General features: G+C 38.2%; 1 protein-coding gene across 1 annotated transcript in view; it reads right to left on the bottom strand.

The window, feature by feature from the left end:
• Positions 1–20,973, bottom strand: part of myo10 (myosin X) — a 79,228-nt gene that overhangs the window by 29,432 nt on the left and 28,823 nt on the right. The window contains exons 4-13 of the mRNA XM_053651220.1: positions 15,234–15,421; positions 8,380–8,514; positions 8,089–8,213; positions 7,849–7,862; positions 4,998–5,082; positions 4,757–4,860; positions 2,866–2,995; positions 2,316–2,434; positions 1,899–2,045; positions 1,633–1,733 (exon numbers count right to left, since the gene is read on the bottom strand). Of these exons, the coding sequence (XP_053507195.1) occupies positions 1,633–1,733; positions 1,899–2,045; positions 2,316–2,434; positions 2,866–2,995; positions 4,757–4,860; positions 4,998–5,082; positions 7,849–7,862; positions 8,089–8,213; positions 8,380–8,514; positions 15,234–15,421 (1,148 nt within the window). The remainder of the gene's footprint in view (positions 1–1,632; positions 1,734–1,898; positions 2,046–2,315; positions 2,435–2,865; positions 2,996–4,756; positions 4,861–4,997; positions 5,083–7,848; positions 7,863–8,088; positions 8,214–8,379; positions 8,515–15,233; positions 15,422–20,973) is intronic.

Below are 20,973 nucleotides of genomic sequence, written 5' to 3'. Positions count from 1 at the left end.
CTTATATAATAAATAAATCAATCAATCAATCAAGCCTTTTATGAAGTTCTAAAGCCAGCAGCGTTTCTGGCTTTAGATTCTGAAGCCTAGTAAAGCCAATTTAGTGCGGTAATATATGAAAACAATCTGCTAGCTAATCAAATCAATGCCTTCTTTCTATGTTACAAATTACAACGAGTGTGACTGTCTTTTTAAAGATACACAGTCAATAAATATCTACTACCACCAGCCTGCTAAACACACACAGTTATTTTTCTTGGACTAAAACATCAATTATGTTCAATGAAGTGTGTAAAAACAGCTTCATAAAAATACGCACTTGGCTTTGTGTAAGAATCGTTGTGGGTTCCCACGGAGTGGACTGTATGAATGTACGGTCTTCAGTCGAAATGTTTAAAGCTGAGACAGTAAGTATTAAAGCTAGTCAATTTTATTGAATAATTGACATATATGAACACGGCAATCACGATCTGATCTGCACCAAAACAACCAAACAACTGCAAACGAACTCTGGAGCGGTTCGCTTGTGCTGAGAAAGCAATCTGACCCAATGGACCAACGAAGCAACCTGTATAGCAATGCATGATGTGTTACGTTAAAAGCGTGTTTGATTTGCTAATGGCTCACAACATGAATCCTGAATGTAACTTGGACCAAAGACGAGGTAAAATGTCTCACTGGTATTTGGTTTGACAATATTTCTGAACACCTTTCAAAAATGCATAAAAACACACAAACAAGGTGTTTAGCGAGCGTCTCAAGGAGATGCCCTTAATTGCTCTGTGGAAAAGTGCTGCACAATGGCTAAAAAAAGATTCACTGCACAGGACTGGGAGTTCTGGAGATGAAAAAGACAAATTTGCCTGAAACATGAAACATCGATTCCCACTCAAACTGAATAATTATAGTAACTACAGCTAAAAAGAAAGCCACAATAGGCTCGCAGAGGTGCTGTCTATCCATCTTGATGGTGACCAATAGGAACCTCGGAACATAAAATGCCGCACTCTGACCAATGAGAGGACAGTTTACTCACGTGTGACTACGCTTGGAAATGCTGCCTTGTGAAAGCGAACCGAGCCGAGGAGAAAACGCAACATTATAACAATTTAAATCCCCATTTCAGAACGAAGCACTGGTCTATGGGTCGGAAAACACCCTAAAATATCTGGTACAAAATTAACATGTTCCATATTTATTTATCTTCATTTATGCTTTTAAGCTTGTGAAACACAAAAGAATATTCTTTTCATCAGACATATATCAAATCCCACTATCATTTTCAAAAGCTACGGTAAGTATTTTATCTGATAAAGGAAATGTGTATCATATGTAAAGACACAGACACATGCACACACACACACACACACACACACACATACACAGGAGTTCATCTGTCGATTTCGACGAAGACCGAAGTTTCCATTTCCACCTCCATTATGGAGAACACAAACTGGGACTCGACTTGCGCTTGAATTGGATTATAGTGAGGAAGACTTGCGCAGCATCGGCCTCACTCTCACTTTCCAGTGACCACCATGATCCAGTGGCAAGACCGAATCAAGGCGACTGAAGATGGCCACACACACACACACACACACACACACACGAACACACATGGAATACACACACCTGTTGTACTCCAGCTGCTCCAGAGAGAAGATATGCTTATTGAAATACTCCTGCAGCTTCTCATTGGCGTAGTTAATGTTGAACTGCTCAAATCGATTCACCTGAAAGAAAGACACAGCGTCATGCACCAGTCTGCTTCCTGTCTCTGACCCCTTTTTACCAGTTATCGAAGTTATGAAAATTTCAGTACTGATCATCATAACAATTTATGAATTCACTATATATTACGTCATTCTATACAACGAAATCAGAACATTGATTGGCACCTCAAAGTTTTCAAAGCCAAAAATGTCCAGAATGCCGATGGACTTGAAGTCGTCGTTGCCATGGATACGCTTGTTGAGTTTGTGGATGATCCAGGTGAAGCACTGAGAGTAGAGGGCCATAGCCATAGAGTCCCGGGAATCAACAGCCTAGAGTGTGCGCACACACACACACACACATACATACAAACACACACAGAGCAAATTCCACAGTGTCACTATCAACAAAACCTCAGGAGAATTTGTGTGAATCTCATGAAAATGTTCCTCTTGTAATAAATCACCATTAGAAGCACCAAGTGGATATGAAGGACAATGCAGCCTGTGTATGTTTGTGATCAGTTAGATCAGTGCTAGAAGTGTGTATATGTGTGTGTGTGTGTGTGTGTGTGTGTTTGTGAGTGCACATGTGTGTGTCACCTGTTCTACAGTAAGTGGAGTGCTGATCTCTTCTCCTCGGAGGATCATGGATCTGTGTGTCAGAACTTCTGCCAACTGTGTGCAGTCCAAACCCAACAGTTCCGCTGCACTGCTGAGAGCTACACACACACACACACACACACACACACACACACACACACACACACACACACAATACACACAAACACAATGCTTAAATCAATATTAAAAATAGATTTGTTTAGCCTAGTGAATTTGGAGTTATTTTGTTAACAGTATGTTATGTTTTTATTATTTGATTTGAATGAAATGATTCATAATGACTGAAAGTATAAACAAAAATAAAAAAGATTCTTCTTATTATTAGGATTGTAGATTTGAGATTTTACAAAGAAGACTGATGAACGGAGAAACACAGAGTGAGAGAATGAGGGACAGAGAGAAAAAGAGGGCAAGAAGGTGCTCTAAAAAGACCTCGCTAATGAACAGAGAGTAGAGAGTTAAAAAATAGATATTCATGAAAGTAAAATCTAAGAAACAGGAAAGATGGGAGAAGTGTGTGTATCCAAACCTGCTTTGGAGGAGACTTGAGCTCCTCCGGCCGTGGCGAATTCGATATTGCCGAGGTGCAGAATTCCAGCTAAAAGCCTCAAAACCTCACAGATACTCTCCTCCCCAAAGTGCATGGTCCGCAAGGCATTCTACACACACACACACACACATTAAAAATAATGTCATGGGGCTCCTGAGTGGCACAATAGAAAAGTATTAGCCCTATCATCCAGAGAAAAATGTAGCGTGCATTGAGAAAATTGTCGGGAGATCACTCATTCAAATCCTGATGATGCCACAGCTCTCAATGACCAGCAGCCAAGACAGCAAAACTGGCTGTGCTGTAAGGGATGACATACTCCCCTGTTAACCACTCTACTACTGCAACTCACTCCTGACAGGTCTTTCTCTGCGCTCCATTTGACCTCTGCAACTGATCCGGAATGCAGCTGCTCGACTTGTTTTCAACCTTCCTAAGTTCTCCCACACCACCCCAGTGCTACGCTCCCTCCACTGGCTTCCTGTAGCTGCCCGGATCAGATTTAAAACTCTGATACTTGGCTACAAAGCCAAAAATGGACCAGCACCCACTGACCTCAAATCACTTACCACACCCCAGACTGCCCCACGCTCCCTCCGAACCCCTAGCACTGCTAGACTAGTGCCACCATCTCTCAGGGTACAGGGAAGACATGCATCAAGACTCATCTCTGTTCTGGCACCTAAGTGGTGGAATGAACTTTTCATAGATGTCTGAACAGCTGAGTCGCTAGTGGTCTTCAAACCATATCTACAGACCTAACTCTTCCTAAAGTACTTAAATTAGCACTTTTCATATTAAAAACAAACAAACAAAAAAACAAAACAAACTGTATTTTCTTTCTATTTTACCTCCCAACAGAGTTTTAATACTGATGGTATTCTTACTCTGTGACCTAGTGAACCAGTATCGGGATGCATTTATTGGTAGAGACTTCAAAACACTTCTGTAAGTCGCTCTGGATAAGGGTGACTGCCAAATGCCGTACATGTAAATGTAAATGTAACCACAGCGACTCCAGACATTCGTGGGCACTTGTAAGCTCCTGTATGCAGAAGAGGGCGGATACACTGCCCTGTGCCGCACCATGTCTTCACATGTCTCAGAGGAAGTGTGTGTTTATTCCTTACCCTCCCAAACTGCTATCTGTCTCCTGATAGGGGAGAGTTAACTAGTGTGTGGGAAATGACCAAATAATACAGCGCTGTTGTTTGATACATGATGTGAATGACAGCTTGTGTGTGTTAATTATGCTTATTGAAACAAGTTTCACCATTAATAATTTCACTAATTATTTTCAAAACATTTACATATTTGAATGCATTTCCTAATTTATTCGGCTAAACACGTGATAATAAAATGAAATGCAATAAATAAATGTTTCTTGCATGAACATGCCAGATTTTGATGTGCATCCCAAGTAACTTAAACATCAGCCCTAAGAAAACATTACTGTGGGTAATGAAATAAAAATAAACTTCAAATTTATAATAAAAGTATGATATGTGCTGCTTGCGATTTATTTTGCTTAGAAAGATGACAGTTTTATGTTAACAATGCAATGTATTAACATCATGATACAGCTATCTGTGTCCAGCATCAGTGCTTTTTATTATTCTCTGTACAAGTGGACATTAAAATCTGCTTTTGTAGATTGTGTTTAATTCTTTCCTCCTTTTCTTCACTAAAAAAATGAAATGTTGGCTTTATTGATTGATTGCTGCTTCGTTAGCAAAATCACAATCGAACAAACTATTAAGATACATATGGTGTATCGTGAACACAAATTTGATATGGCATTTGGCATATTTCTCCCTCCTCTAGTTCTAAGTGTATTTTTTATTTTTTATTTTTAATTTGTGTGTCTTACCAGAACTTCATGAAACATGTGTGTGTCATTGATGGTGTGATCCCTCACACAGCCAGACTGATTCAGGTAATAAAAACTCTCAGCGGGCAGCAGAGAAAACTCCTCTGAAGAGAGAGAGAGGAGAGAGAGAGAGAGAAAGAGAGAGAGAATAAGATCGATTTGTTTAAAACAGACAAAAGGACTGAAGAGGAGGTCGAGACAAAAAGACTGAGATGTTGTGTTGTGTTTCAGCCATACTGACCCCTCTGTTCTGCACTGGTTCCTGCCAGTAAAGCATAGAATATGTGGTAGTTCCTCTCGCCGGGATTCTGACGCACAACACGATTCTGACAGAGTGAGAGGAGATTAAATTATTAAATTATATACTATACAACATCTTTTAAATAGTGTGTGCATATTATATATATATATGCTCATATTTTGTCTTCTGAGAAACATGTAAATATCTTATGTGGCTTCTGAAGTACTAAATGAACAAAAAAGATCTTTTAACAAAATAATTTACACCAATAATTCTGTTCAAAGGTTTAAATCACCCTATATATATACATATACATATATATATACATATACATATATATGTATGTATGTGTATATATATATATATATATATATATATATATATATATATATATATATATATATATATATATATATATACACACACACACACACACACACACACACACAGTGCATCCGGAAAGTATTCACAGCATTTCACTTTTTCCACATTTTGTTATGTTACAGCCTTATTCCAAAATGGATTAAATTCATTATTTGCCTCAAAATTCTACAAACAATACCCCATAATGACAACGTGAAAGAAGTTTGTTTGAAATCTTTGCAAATTTATTAAAAATAAAAAACAAAAAAAGCACATGTACAGAACAAACTTCTTTCATGTTGTCATTATGGGGTACTGTTTGTAGAATCTTGAGGAAAATAATGAATTTAATCCATTTTGAAATAAGGCTGTAACATAATAAAATGTGGATAAAGTGAAGCGCTGTGAATACTTTCCGGATGCACTGTATATAGTTCAGTATAGTACATATCGTACAGTACTGTTCAAAAGTTTTAGGCACATACAAAGAAATGCTGAAATTATGAAATAATGTAATTAAATGTTTCTACATTTTTTAAAAAATACCATAAAGAGCAGTAAACAGTAGTAAATGAAACAAAGTCAATATTTGGTGTGACAAAATGGAATAAAATAATAAAAAATAATAGTCTCTGGTACAATTAGTGCAGTTTTATAAGGAAATGAACTGGTAAATTTTATTGAGCATCTTGCAGAACCAGTCACAGTTCTTCTGGAGACTTTCACTGTCACACTTGCTTCTTATTTTTTTTACTTTAGTGAAGTGACATAAGATATGTACATGTTTCCCAGAATACAAATAATATGAGCACGGTATGTGTGTGTGTGTGTGTGTGTGTGTGTGTGTGTGTGTATTATATTATATATACACACACACACACATTATATATATATATATATATATATATATATATATATATATATATATATATATATACACACACACACACACACACACAATCAAAATTAATCACCCCCCATTGAACATCAGGTTCATTGTCAAATTTACAGACTTTCAGCTGTTTGCAATGAACAAATCAAACAAAAGCAATTGATATAGTTCAACACAACGAATCCTTCAAGTGGTTTCCCCAAATACAATTGAAAATGTAACTTATAATGATTTCTCCAGTTTCAAAGTTATCCAACCCCCTGAATAGAATCCCTCACAACAGCACAAATATGCAAAACAGGTGTTGTCTCAAGCATACCTGATATAACTAATCAAAGGCTTCATTAGTTGCACCAGGTGTGCTTAAGCTAGAACACATGAAATCCCTGAGCTGGCTAGGGGTAGAAAAAATATTGAATAATTGGACGAGGCAGAAAAAGGAAGCTATCAATGGCTGCAACCTGATTTCTGAGAAGGCAGTTTGTAAAAAACCCTCGCAGTGACTGCAAAAGACCTGCAGCAAGACTTGGTGGCAAAAGGCACTGAGGTTTCAGTGAACACAGTAAGGCGTGTGCTAAACGAAGAAGGTTTCAATGCCAGAACTTCAAGACGTGCACCACTACTGACCCAAAAGCACAAGAAAAGTCGGCTCAAGATCATATAAATAAACCACAGAAGTTTTGGGATTCTGTTCTGTGGAGCGATGAAACAAAACTGGAACTTTTCGGCACGATGGATCAGCGGTATGTCTGGAGGAAGAAGAACGAAGATAGAACACTCCGTCCACAGTCAAGCATGGTGGTGGCTCAGTGATGCTCTGGGGCTGCTTTGCATCCTCTGGCAGAGGAAACCTGCAGCGTGAGGAAGGCAAGATGGATTCATTGAAGTATCAGGAAATCCTAGGAGAGAACATCATGCTGTCTGTGAGGAAGCTGAAGCTTGGGTGTCATTGGACCTTCCAACAGGACAATGATCCCAAGCATACCTCAAATTCCACCAAGGCTTGGTTGCAGAAGAAGTCCTGGAAGATTCTACAGGGCCATCAAAGTCACCTGACCATAGATAATCTCTGGTGGGATTTGAAGAAGGCGTTTGCAGCCCGCAAACCCAAGAATATTACTGAACTGGAGGCCATTGCTCATGAGGAATGGGATAAGATTCCTCAGGAACGCTGCCAGAAGCTGGTGTCTGACTATGCAACTCATTTGCAGCAGGTCATAACAGCAAAAGGGTGCTCTATTAAGTACTAAAGATGCTTGCCATAAAGGGGTTGAATAATTTTGAAACTGGAGAAATCATTATATCATAAGCATTTTCAGTTGAATTTGGGGAAACCACTTGAAGGATTCGTTGTGTTGAACTATATTAATTGCTTTTGTTTGATTTGTTCATTGCAAACAGCTGAAAGTCTGTAAATTTTGACAATAAGCCTGATTTGCAATGGGGGTTGAAGAATTTATATATATGTGTATATATATATATATGTGTGTATATATATATATATATATATATATATATATATATATATATATATATATATATATATATATATACACAAATAGCCATATGAAATAAAACATTTAATTGCATGCTCACCTTCTCTAATAAGTCTTTATAGGAAAAGACGGTCAAGGAAAATCAATAGACAGTGAAAACATTTTGCTCTTTCAAATGCAGTCTGTCAAGCATATACTCTCTCTCTATCTCTCTCTTTGTTTCTCTCTCTCTCTCTCTCTCTCTCTCGCACACACACACACACACACACACACAGCATTAGAGGAAACAGAGGAAACACTGGTCTTTCAGGAGGATCATATTCAGCACAATACAGGATACAGTCCACAATCTTTCCTCCCTGAATGTTTCCCCGCTGGCTAAAGTGAAGCTGGATGAACTTCCCAAAGCGGCTGGAGTTATTATTATATACCGTCTTAGCATTTCCAAATGCCTCCATTATAGGACTGAAGCACACACACACACACACACACACACACACACACACACACACAGCATAATACAGAGGGAAGAAGAAATTGTTAAAGTACATGATTTAGTTCATGGGTAAATATATAATCATATGCTTTGTTGTATTGTTGTGTTTGTGTGTGTGTTTGTGTGTGTGTGTACCTGCTCTCCAGGAGAGCCTCCTCCACGTGAGATGTTGTGTGTCTTGCGGAAAGTTCGAGGCTCTGCTGACTCATTAAAGACAAGAACCGCAGAATCACCTTGGTACTCTCCGTCTTACCTGCACCACTCTCCCCGCTATCTCACACACACACACACACACACACACACACAAACTGTTATAAGAAATAGTATTGCACGCTCTTTCACAGTGATGTTTGTTGATAAATGAAACCTTTTTTCTGTACTCATGTTCAACGCACATAAATGGAAGAGAGCTTTGGCTGAATGTGTATTGTGATGTTGCCCAGATGTGCTGAAGATCTGAGGTAATTTTGAAAAATTGCAACATTGCTTGATATCAAGTTTGCTTGATTTTGCATTAATTTCTGCAATCATAAAATCCTGGAAGGACTGCTAAAAGTTTACAAAGTTGAGCTTAAAAGTTTGCATCCCCTTGGTATATTGGTGAAAAAAATGTTACCTATATTTTACAGGTTATAAAATAAAAAAAAAACTGAATTTAATGTTTTTGTTTTGAAACCCATTACAAAATGACCTAAATATTGTAGCAAATGCAGCTGAATATATTGAAGAATACTGGATTATATTAATTATATTAAATGTATAAATATACAAATTAATAAGAAAATACTGATTCATTAATGAGGATCATTTTCAAATTCATTGTAATGAACCAGATGACTGTAGGACAAACTGACAGCATCCAAGAATGCTCAGACTGATGTAATTTTCAAATTCTGTGCATTTGAGCTACAAAGTGGGCAAAAACATGGACGTTTCCATATTTTTTTTCCCATGTAGTTACTAATTCCCTGTGAAACTGCATTCATAATGGGGTTCAGCTGGACTAGACACAACCAGGCATGATTACTGCAAACCCTGTTCAATCAAATCAACACTTAAATAAAACTTTTTCAACAGAATGAAGTTGGTTAAAAGGTCTTACCCAGTAACACACTATGGCAAAGTTTAAAGAAATTCCAGAAATGATGAGGAAGAAGGTGATTGAAATACATTAGTCTGAGAAGGGTTACAAAACTATTTCAAAGGCTCTGGGACTCCAAAGAACCACAGTGAGAGCCATTATCTCCAAATGGAAAAACTCAGCACAGTAGTGAACCTTCCAAGAAATGGCCGACCTTCCAAAATTCCTCCAAGAGCACAGCAACCACTCATCCAGGAACTCACAAAAGACCCAAGGACAACATCAAAGGTCCTACAGGCCTCTCTTGCATCAATAAAGGTCACTGTTCATGACTCCACTATCAGAAAGACACTGGGCAAAAATGGAATCTATGGAAGTCCACTGCTAACCCAGAAGAGGATTAAGGGTCATCTGAATTTTGCCAAAACACACCTTGATGATCCTCAAATCTTTTGGGAGAATGTTCTGTGGACTGATGAGTTGAAAGTGGAACTGTTTGGAAGACAAGAGCCCTGTTTCCACTGGTGTAAACCATACATAGAATTCTAGAAAAAGAACATCATACCTACAGTCAAGCATGGTGGTGGAAGTGTGATGTTGTGGGGATGCTTTGCTGCTTCAGGGCCTGGGCAACTTGCAATAATTGAGGGAAACATGAATTCTGCTCTGTACCAGAAAATCCTAAAGGAGAATGTCTGGTTTTCAGTCTGTAAATTCAAACTCAAGTGCAACTAGATTATGCAGTAAGACAATGATCCAAAGCATAGGAGTAAGTCCTAGTCCTAGAACTAAGTGAAAGACTTATCTGCAGTTATTGCTGCTAAAGATGGCACAACCAGATTTTAAGTTTAATGGGGCAATTAGTTTTTCACATGGGTAATAGGTGTGGGATAACTTTCTTTTTGTTTCAATGAAAAAAAAAACAAAAAAACCCTGTATTGTGTGTTTATTCAGGTTGCCTTTTTTATGGTGTATTTCGTTTCAAGATCTAAAACAATTTAGTATGAGATATACACAAACAACACTGTATTATAACAATAGAAGAGTAGAATGTTCACTTTTTCACAGCACTGTAGTTTCACAAAGTTAAGCTAAGTTATGCAGATGATAATATACATCCACTCAAAACATAGCTGTGTAATTACAGACAAAACTGCACATCTTAAACATGCTATTACATAGCATAATAAAGTCATTTGATGCAAGTAAGTGAAGATTCAAGCATATATTTGGGTAAATCAGCATAACAGCATAACAAGCATTAGCATTAATTGTTAGCTAAATTATCTTAGCTCCAGTACAGAAATAAAGGAGCAAATGACACATGTCCTTGCTGTTCAGTAACATCTGAGATAAGTATAAAAATGCGGTTTCTTTTTTCTTTTTCAGTAAACTCTTCCTTTAGTGAGATTAGTTTTGGTCTCCTAGACACCGAGGTTAAACATTTAAGCCTTTATTTGAATGTGAGCCAGAGACACACATTGCACACAAATTCTTCTTTGACCTTTACCTACTTGTGCAATTATGTTGTCAGGCAACTGAGATTTAACCTGTGACACTATTGAAAGGTCCGAAGCCAGTGATAGGACTGTGGCTCGGCTCGTATTCACAAAGAGTTCAAATACACCAAACCCAAATGCTTTTAGTCCTTCACTCAGCCCTTTAGAGGTCGGAGTCAACTGTGTGTGTGTAGCTGTGTTTAATATCTATACAGAATGGGGGCCATGTGTGTATCATATCTCTGTATAACGGGGTTTATTTCTTTCTTTGTTTGGGATGTGTTGAAGTCTCTCTCACTCCATCTCCAATGACAAGGTGCTGGTGGTTAATCAAGGAACCAGAGAACCTTTTCAGAACCGCCCTGCATTTCCACCAATTTCAAATATTCATGCAAACTATTACACAGTCAAAAGTGGTGTGAAATAATATATATTGTCTAGAGTTGCAGGTGCATGGCTGTTGGTTTGATATGTCTGCGTATCCGGCATTAAATTCAATAGACTGCATAATAGAGTAGGATATTCACCATGAAATAGCACTTATGTTACATGAGGTTTAAAATACATTTAAACTAAATCAAGCACACACTCCCTCCTCAGTCCCTCCTCTGAAAAAAAAGGCCTCTATCTTGAATCAGGACAGACTACACACAAGCCAATACGCTAGCATAAAAGCTGATGCTAATAACACACACACACATTGTCTCGCTGTCTCTGTCTGTCTGTAGCTTTAAGGCAGCATTTTTCCAGCCGAATCAATGTGGGTTAATGAAATCGCCACAGCGATCAGAAAGTTCACATTCAGGAAGTAGAGAATGCAGGATTCAAAAACACAGACATCTGTATGACTTTTGAGCCCTTGAGACTGACGTCAGTACGGCTTTTATGCATGAATCTTGCTAGCTTTGAAACTTATCACAGTGGGTGTTAACCACAAATTTTTCGACACAAAGATGTAGGAAAAAAGAAACATATGACTGCCATTTTAATCCACAATAGGTTTTGGGCTAGTTTCAGATTGCTACACCCCTAATATTGTTATCGATGCAACATGTTTTTATTACTTTTAACTATTTCCTGGGGGTGCAACTGCTCAATATTTTGTTATCATTAGCATTAGCAGTGTAGGCCCTGTTTAATTGATTTTTGCGAGAATATTCCTATTTTCTTCAGCAATAATTTTGCCTTGCTGCCTAGGCTGTTTTGGCCATATGGTGTACCTGTAAAAGAATAGTTTGAGATATACTTTTAAAGCAGGGGCGCACGGTGGCTTAGTATGTTCACCTCACACCTCCAGGGTCCGGGGTTCGATTCCCGCTGGGGCCGTTTGTGTGTGGAGTTTGCATGTTCTCCCTGTGCTGCAGGGGTTTCCTCCGGGTACTCTGGTTTCCTCCCCCAGTCCAAAGACATGTGTGGTAGGCTGATGGGCATGTCTAAAGTGTCCGTAGTGTATGAATGGTGTGTGAGTGTGTATGTGATTGTGCCCTGCAATGGATTGGCACCCTGTCCAGGGTGTACCCCGCCTTGTGCCCGATGTTCCCTGGGATTGGCTCCAGGTTCCCCCGCCACCCTGAAGAAGGAGTAAGCGGTAGAAGATGGATGGATGGATAGGTGGGTGGATGGATGGATATACTTTTAAAGCAGCAATGCCTCATGAGGGTTATCGAACATATATGACAATGGCTATGTTTCAATACGTGTGTTTTTTATATTTCCATTTTTGTATTTTGGGATGTCGCTTAAAAAAACCCGCTGGATTTAAACACCAGATGCAAATAAAATCCAAAATGCACATAAAAAACATATGCACTCAATTGAGGCGGATAATTTCTTTATGCACACAATCTATGATGGAAACACGTTTACCGGGAAAATTCCTCGATGCACATCAAAAAATCGCGACATCAGCAAATCATTGACTTCATTCAAATCAAATCAAAGTAAACTGCGGTTTTTGTGCACTGTAGCATTACAATTTCCCTTCACTGGAATTAACACTTCACCTGTTCCAGCACGACAATGCCCCTGTGCACAAAGCAAGCTTTATGAAGACATGGTTTGCCAAAGTTAGAATGGAAGAACTCAAGTGGCCTGCACACTGAAGTGACCTCAACCCCACTGAACACCTGTAAAATGAATTGGAACGTTGACCACGTGCCAGGCATTCTCACATGACATCAATGTCGAGCTCTTGTGCCTGAATGGGCAAATCCCCACAACAACATTATGAAAAATAGTGGAAAGCCTTCCCAGAAGAGTGGAAGTTATTATAACAGTAAAGAGGGACTAAATCCATATTAATATTACTGCATGACTTGAGTTGTCATGGCAACAAATAATGTCATCTCTAAGCCGCTGGACATCAGCAGTTTTTCATTCCAGAAAACAAGCAAATTTTCTGGCCCAGTACCGGTTCTTCTGTGGCATTTTCACAGAATGTTTTAAGATGGTTGGAAGCATCTTGCTGTGGGAAAGGCTACATACGCAGTCAATATTCACAATTGGCAGCTTTGTGGAGAAAAAAAATCCGCTAGACAAAACTTGAAGAAAAATGTACTTAAAGTAACTGCTGCCAAAAATCTGTTGCATTTCCTTATTCATATTTCATTTGAGGCAGAATGTAGTGCTGGTAGGTCTGATAAATGAATCAGATTTGTTTGTGGCACACACACACACACACACACACACACACACACACACACACACACAGCAGCTCTTCAAAACCAACAGGTCTGACAGGTTTATAGAGCTCTGTTCCTGGTTCGCAGAAGAGATGAGATGAGATGAGATGAGAATAGCACAGAAACAGACAGATATCCTAGGCCAGTTTGACCTCTGAGACAAACCACATGACCTCTGCTGCACTAGTCTCAGTCTCAGACGTTCCACCCATGAGCATCACATACCTATTGTACTGGCTACTTTGTTAATGGTTACAATCTGATTGGCTATTTGCACTTCAGTGTATACACAAATCTATACGCTGGTTTCCAGTGGTAACACTGTGTTGCAAAGAGATTACTGGAGCAAGGAACAATATCTTGCATAAATATTCACTCCCCTTTTCCAGTGTTACAACCTGGATCTGAAATGCTTTTCATTTTTTATTTTTAGGATTATACTGTATGTCATGAATCTACACAAAACAGCCCAACCTATTGAAGTGCAATTTATAAATTATAAATAAAAAAAACATGTAAAGGGTATGAGTACACAAGTATACACCCTCATTATTGTGAAACATGGAAATTAGTTCTGGTGCAACTGATTGCCATCAGAAATCACATAATTAGTTACATGGCATCAACCTTTGTGCAAACAGCATCATGACGACCAAGAAAGAGAAAGTTCTGTCCCAAATTTTGAATATCCTAAAGAGTAACATTCCATCCATTATTAAAAATGGAAAAGAATATGGCACGTGCCTAGAGGAGGCCATCCACCAAAATTCAATGGCTGGTTCGGGATGGCATTAGTCAGAGAAGCAACTAAGAATCCAACGGTAACGCTGCTCAGATGGTAGAAGCTGTTCACAGGACACCCATATCTCAGGCATGCCACAAAGCTGGTCTTTATGAAACAGTGTGAGAAAAGAGCCATTCTTGAAAAAGAACCATATGAAATCTCTTTTGGAGAGTAAGCAAACATGTGGAAATCACCCTGAGAACACTATCTTCACAGTGAAGCATGGTGGCGGTAGCATCATGTTGTGGGGATGCTTTTTTCTTTGTACACTGGAGTGCATCAAATCCAAGAACTTCAGCGTGCCAGAATGCCCAAGTCAAATCTGTAGCTGTCTAAGCTCTAAAATCTGTGGCAAGACATGAAAAATCCTGTTGACCAATGGTTTATATCCAGTCTGATGCAAACAACAAATGTCTGCGTTTCGGTTGAATTAACCTTTGTGCCACGCAAAAAAAAAAATCAACTGCAATTGAATTATTATTATATAATTTCTGTATATAATACTGATATACTGTGTAAATCATTGAAACTCAATTAAGACAATTTCAGTTCCTACAAAACATGAAAGTCTGGGGGTGTGAATACTTATGTAAGAAACGGTGTATTTATTGGATTGAAAAAAGATTGCTAGAGAGAGATTTGGCAAGTAAATGTGGGTGTTTGTAATGTCAAGTCAAATGACCTTTTCTGTAAAAGTAGATGGTTCTCCTGGGACTTTAGTGCATCTCACACACACACACACACACACACGTACGTTAAGAGGCAGGCAGTTTAAACTGCTGGGTAATGAGAATCCTAATCTATAAAACAGCACGAAGCTAAAAACACCATACACACGAGGCCATAAATACATGCTCACTAACTGACACGTTAACAGTTTCACAATAAGGTGCATGTGTGCATGTTCTATATGACGTGTGTGTGTGTGTGTGATCTCACTGTACCTAATGAGCACACATTGATTGTTGTTGCGTTTCCAGAGCGAGCGGTAGCACTCATTGGCGATGGCATAAATGTGAGGCGGGATTTCCCCCAGGTGATGCCGACTGTACCTCTCCACCGCCGAAACATCATAAAGCTCTGGCAACCGCTGGTACGGGTTCACTGCTGCTAATATAGACCCGATATACGTCTACAAAGAGAAATAGAGGATGAATTAGGAGAAATAACAATATTATATAATTTCAAATTGGTCTGTGTTTGTGTGTTTTTGTGTGTATCAGTCAGTAGTGCATACTGACCTACTTAACATCTAATATGCAAATACATATGGATGACTGTTGAAACTTGATTTAAATAGCAAATCTGTGGATTTAAATTAGTAAGAAATTTAAATGCCCAACCATCCCGCCCAATACATTCTGAGGCTGTGACTTCCTAGACACCACACACACACACACACACACACACACATTGCTATTAACAGAACTTGCATGAAAAAAAAATTCACTTGTAAGGAAAACGGTTTTGTGTTTATTCTGCAGGAAAGAAAATACAGACCTCCCACATCAACACACCACTAAAGTGCATTTAAAAAAGCTCGTCGCAGTCTGCTGTGAGTTCAGTTGTTGACAGACCGTATGTTCTGCTAGAATATGTGCTGTTCTTCAGCAACTTTTGGATACTAAAATGGACACTTCCCCATGTTGACTTTTCTCTGGGTATGCTAGCTCATAGCTGGTAGTTAACATTAGCAGGTGGGTGTGAGTCACCTCGTATTGTGTGAACAACAGGAAACTATGTATAAGATTAGGAATCATTTAAAAAGAGAAAAAAATCCAATGTTAACTCAAACATTGTAACTGAGTACAATTTAGTAGTTATCAAGACTTTAATAAGCTGCAGTGTCCACATACTGTAACTAAACACAAAGACAAAGGGAAACCTAAAGAAAGCAGCAGCAGTTTTTGGTAACCTATCAACCAGAAAACACACACTCTAGCACGTAAAGACACATACAATCCACACACACACACACACACACGCGCTAACTAATTGCAGTGTGTATGTGTGTGTATGAAAGAGAGAGAGAACTGTAAGTTGTAATATGAGCAGCTACAGCTCCAAACTAAACGCAAACATAGCTATTTCCTGCTGTTACACACACACACACAGAGAGAGAGAGAGAGAGAGAGAGAGAGCCTTAAATAAAGAAATAAACTTTCTCATGAATTCAGTATTCCAACTGTGTGTGTGTGTGTGTGTGTTTGTGTTTGATGTGGTTAAAAGAGCGGGTAGCTAGCCTACCATGCTCTGTCCTGACGATGGGGAAAAAGAGCACAGCTGTTTATAATCAGAGCAAGAGAGAGAGAGAGAGAGAGAGAGAGAGGAAGAAAGACAGAGACAGGGAGAGAGTGAGTGAGGGAGAGAGAGAGAGAGAAACAGAGAGAGTCCTTTGTGTGTTAAATGCTATGGAATTTGATCTGACTGAGGGAGACATTCCAGAGGACATTGCTTTAGGAGACAGCCCTTTTTAAAATGCATACATACACGCAGACACGTATGGATGCTTAAACAGCTTAAAATGCAATGTAAAAAAAAAAAAAAGGAAATAAAAAAAAATAAAAGAACATACAAAATAACACACACTGCACTTAGTCTCTTATGTCAGGCTTGTACAAATTCGAGATCTATTCAGGATTAATCAGTTCCCATCTGCCACCAATTATCCCACCAGCTCACAATCTATCAGACTGTCTTGTCTAACAGCAGACACTAGGACTGTTCTTATCAGTGGTTAAAAATAATACCTATACACAGTGCACTTCAGAAATATTTACATTCATATAAATGAGCAGAATTTGAACACATGCAGTAAGTAATCTATCTAAAGACCTTATTTATAGAACATGCTAAATTTGTTCCTAAAAAAAGTCAAAAATAATTTTTAATTATTATAATGTAAAATAATATTTTAAAAAATGGGTATACAATTGAAATGGGCTCGACTAGACTTGAACCAGTTTCTCCATTCTGTCCATCATTTAAATAATTTGCATATCAGTGTTAGTAGTATGCATGTCCAGCAACAAACACACACACAGATACAAATGGCTCAAAAGGCAACAAAGAAGAGAAATTTCACTGAGTCTGAAGTTGATGTTCTTTTAACATGTGAAGTGCAGTCAATAAACGAAATGAACCTGTAGCTAGAAACCACAAGGTAGAGAGCACTTGCACATGTAAGAGTATAGCACAATTACAGTGTGTTCTGCTCTTCAGACTACTAGAACGGGTCTATAGGAAGACGATATCAACTCATGAGCCATTCATCATCATCATGAGCTAGAAAATCAGCACGCTTTTGAAAGGTGCATTCTCTCCTCAGTGCTTGATTTGCTAGGCTGCTAGGCTAACGCAGCCATTATTTATCTTTTATTAAAAAGTCTGGGTCTTGTACAACCTAACTTGTCCTTAATAAACAACAAATTGATTATGTTTACATGCACAGCAATATTTCAATATTAACTGGAATTCAAAATAGCATTATGTCATGTAAACACCGCAATCCTATTACCTGATTCAGATTAAGACAATATTCTGATTCCCACCCCTGTAATATGCCTGTTTTAATTGGCAATTTGTTGCATGTAAACACCTTATTCAGAAAATCCACTGGAATTATGGGTGTTAACAGATGCTTAACAGTAGGCTATGTATTTAGGAATGGCAAATCAGACATACTTACAACAAGCATGTATACAGGAATATTCCTATGCCTCTATGCATATAAACATCGTATTCGGAATATGGCTGCATCCCGAATGTAGACAGAATTGGAACGTAGACATTGAGTGTACTGGACAAATTAGCAGAAGGTTGACCTAGCTGTTTTCCATTTACCCATTTCAAAAACAAACAAACAAACAAAAAAGAAAGCAACCTTTATTTAAATTATTGATACATTTCGCACTCCCTAAATGTGATGTTCTTGCAACAGAAGCATCACACCTACTACATACATAAAGGTCTGTACAGCTCACAGTTCTCCCAAGACCTAATTATTTCAGTACACTGCCAAATCCAATATGAAAAGTTTAGAAAGAACAGTACAGTGAAAATCTTCTCTTTGCATATCCCAGCTTTTTAGGAAGATTGGGTCAGGGTGCCGGGTCAGCCATGATACAGTGTCCCTGGAGCAGATAGGGTTAAGGGCCTTGCTCATGGGTCTCACAGAGGCAGTCTGGCATTCTGATGTTCGATGTGAACATTAACTGAAGCTCTTGACCTGTATCTACATGACTTTATGCAGAGTGATGCCACATGATTGACTGATTGGATAACTGTATGAATGAACAGGTGTTCCTATTGAACTGCATATGCTTTTGGATTTCCCATAAATAAATGTGAATATACATAGATTAGTTAAACACATTAATCAAATTGGCAGTTAAATGTTTATATATATATATATATATATATATATATATATATATATATATATATCAATGTGTCAATGTTAAAAATGTTACTAAGCTCAAAACTTCGTATAAAAGTGTATGATTTTTGCCATGTATATTATAGCAGCAGTATTGAGCCTGTAAAACCAGGTTTCATTAAAATCTTCAGTATGAGGTGTTGTAGTGTGGTGAAAAGCCTCACTCTGCAGACAGGTTCTCAGGCTAATCATTAACTAACAGCGGGCCTGTGTCTCATTACGTCAGTACTACAGTGATAAGGTCATTGAGGAACAAAGAAAATAAAAGCACAAAAGAAGCAAAGGGACAACCACAATGGGCAGATTCATACAACCCAATGTGGATGGACACAACACATGTCCATGCTTTATTGAGAACCTGAATAATAAAAGAGAAGGTTATGAGAGCGGAGAAGAAAAAAATGAAGCTTTTCATTAAATTTATTCCATTAGAAACAGATTTTTCATGAAAACGCCATAAACAGACTTAAATAGAGAGTAAGCTGTAATCATCACTTCCAATTCTTGGCCCATGATTTCAGTAACCTAGAACAATTATAACTGAATGTGTTTGCTATATCCCTAAACACATATTGCCCATTGCTGTTACTCTCTTGATAGATTCTGTGATAGATTCTGCAGACAATAAACCCAATACTTTTGATTATTGTGTTTTCATGCCCATTAGAAGTAGAATGAAAGCTGAAATTGGTATTACATTTGAACTGTTTTCTCATATGACTGAATGGTTCTTAACCTAAAATAACACGCGGCAACAAATTTGTTATTTAAATATACTTTAGGGTGTCATTATTTTGCCATAGAGTTTTAAGACAAAATATCATTATTTAACAAAGAAGTAACTATGGAAATTATTTTTATCTTAAAAGAAAGGTAAGTAATTCATCTAATAGTTTGACTGAAAATTCTGAATTATTCAGTACATTGTTTAGTTTATACATAATATGAAGGGTGCCAACATTTCTGAAGTTAAGTGTATAATGAGAGAAACTATCCTGGCCATTGTCATAGTTACGCCAAAACTGGTGATTAACAAATTTCTCATGAGCAACAGAATGTCACATGTTTCCCACCAGGTGTCCTCTTATTTCTATAAGTTTACTTTTTTAAAGCCTAAAATATCTCCTAAAAAGGCCCAAGATTTACTTTTGTTCATTATTCTGTCTGTGTGGACGGATAGCTCATATACACCATGTGTGTTTGGTCCATGCACTACATGTAGATGGTGTAATCTTTCATGCAGATGTTGCTAGGTAACATGGCGGAGTGTAATTAAATAAAAGCTTGTCTATTAGTTTGATACAGACATGTAGGAGGATGCAAAAGGCCCATATTAAAATTGAATACATTTCAGTGTTATGTAAGTAAAAAGAAATCCTAATATATATAGTAGGAATTCTTTATATATATATATATATATATCTCCATCTTCTACCACTTACTTCTTCTTCAGGGTTGCAGGGGAACATCAGGCACAGGGCAGGGTACACCCTGGACAGGGTGCCAGTCCATCACAGGGCACAATCACATACACACACACTACAGACACACCAATCAGCCTACCATGCATGTCTTTGGACTGGGGGAGGAAACCGGAGTACCCAGAGGAAGCCCCCATAGCACGGGGAGAACATGCAAACTCCGCACACACATTCCCCAGCGGGAATCAAACCCCAGACCCTGGAGGTATGAGGCAAACATGCTAATCACTAAGCCACTGTGTTCGTTCTCTCTCTCTCTCTCTCTCTCTCTCTCTCTCTCTCTCTCTCTCTCTCTCTCTCTCTCTCTCTCTCTCTCTCTCTCTCTCTCTCTCTCTCTCTCTCTCTCTCTCTCTCTCTCTCTCTCTCTCTCTCTCTCATATGCTGTGTCAACTAAGCTCAAAGCTTCGTATAAATGTGTATGATATGTATATTATAGCAGCAGTATCGAACCTGTAAAACCAGGTTTCACTAAAATCTTCAGTATGAAGTGTTGTAGTGTGGTGAAAAGCCTCACTCTGCAGACAGGTTCTCAGGCTAATCATTAACTAACAGCGAGCCTGTGTCTCATTACGTCAGTACTACAGTGATAAGTTCATTGAGGAACAATTAAAAAAAAAAATAGTAATACTCTGATAAACAATAAAATGTTTGACAAAAAAGGTTATTTTTATTATGAATGATTTTATTTGAATGTTTTTATTTGAATTAAGAGTAAGACTAATAAAGATTCTAATAAAGTTTGTCAAGTGTTAATCACCCGGTTAT

Source organism: Ictalurus furcatus, chromosome 20, assembly GCF_023375685.1.
Source record: "Ictalurus furcatus strain D&B chromosome 20, Billie_1.0, whole genome shotgun sequence".
Taxonomy (NCBI): Eukaryota; Metazoa; Chordata; class Actinopteri; order Siluriformes; family Ictaluridae; genus Ictalurus; species Ictalurus furcatus.
This window is presented reverse-complemented; position numbering and strand designations above follow the sequence as displayed.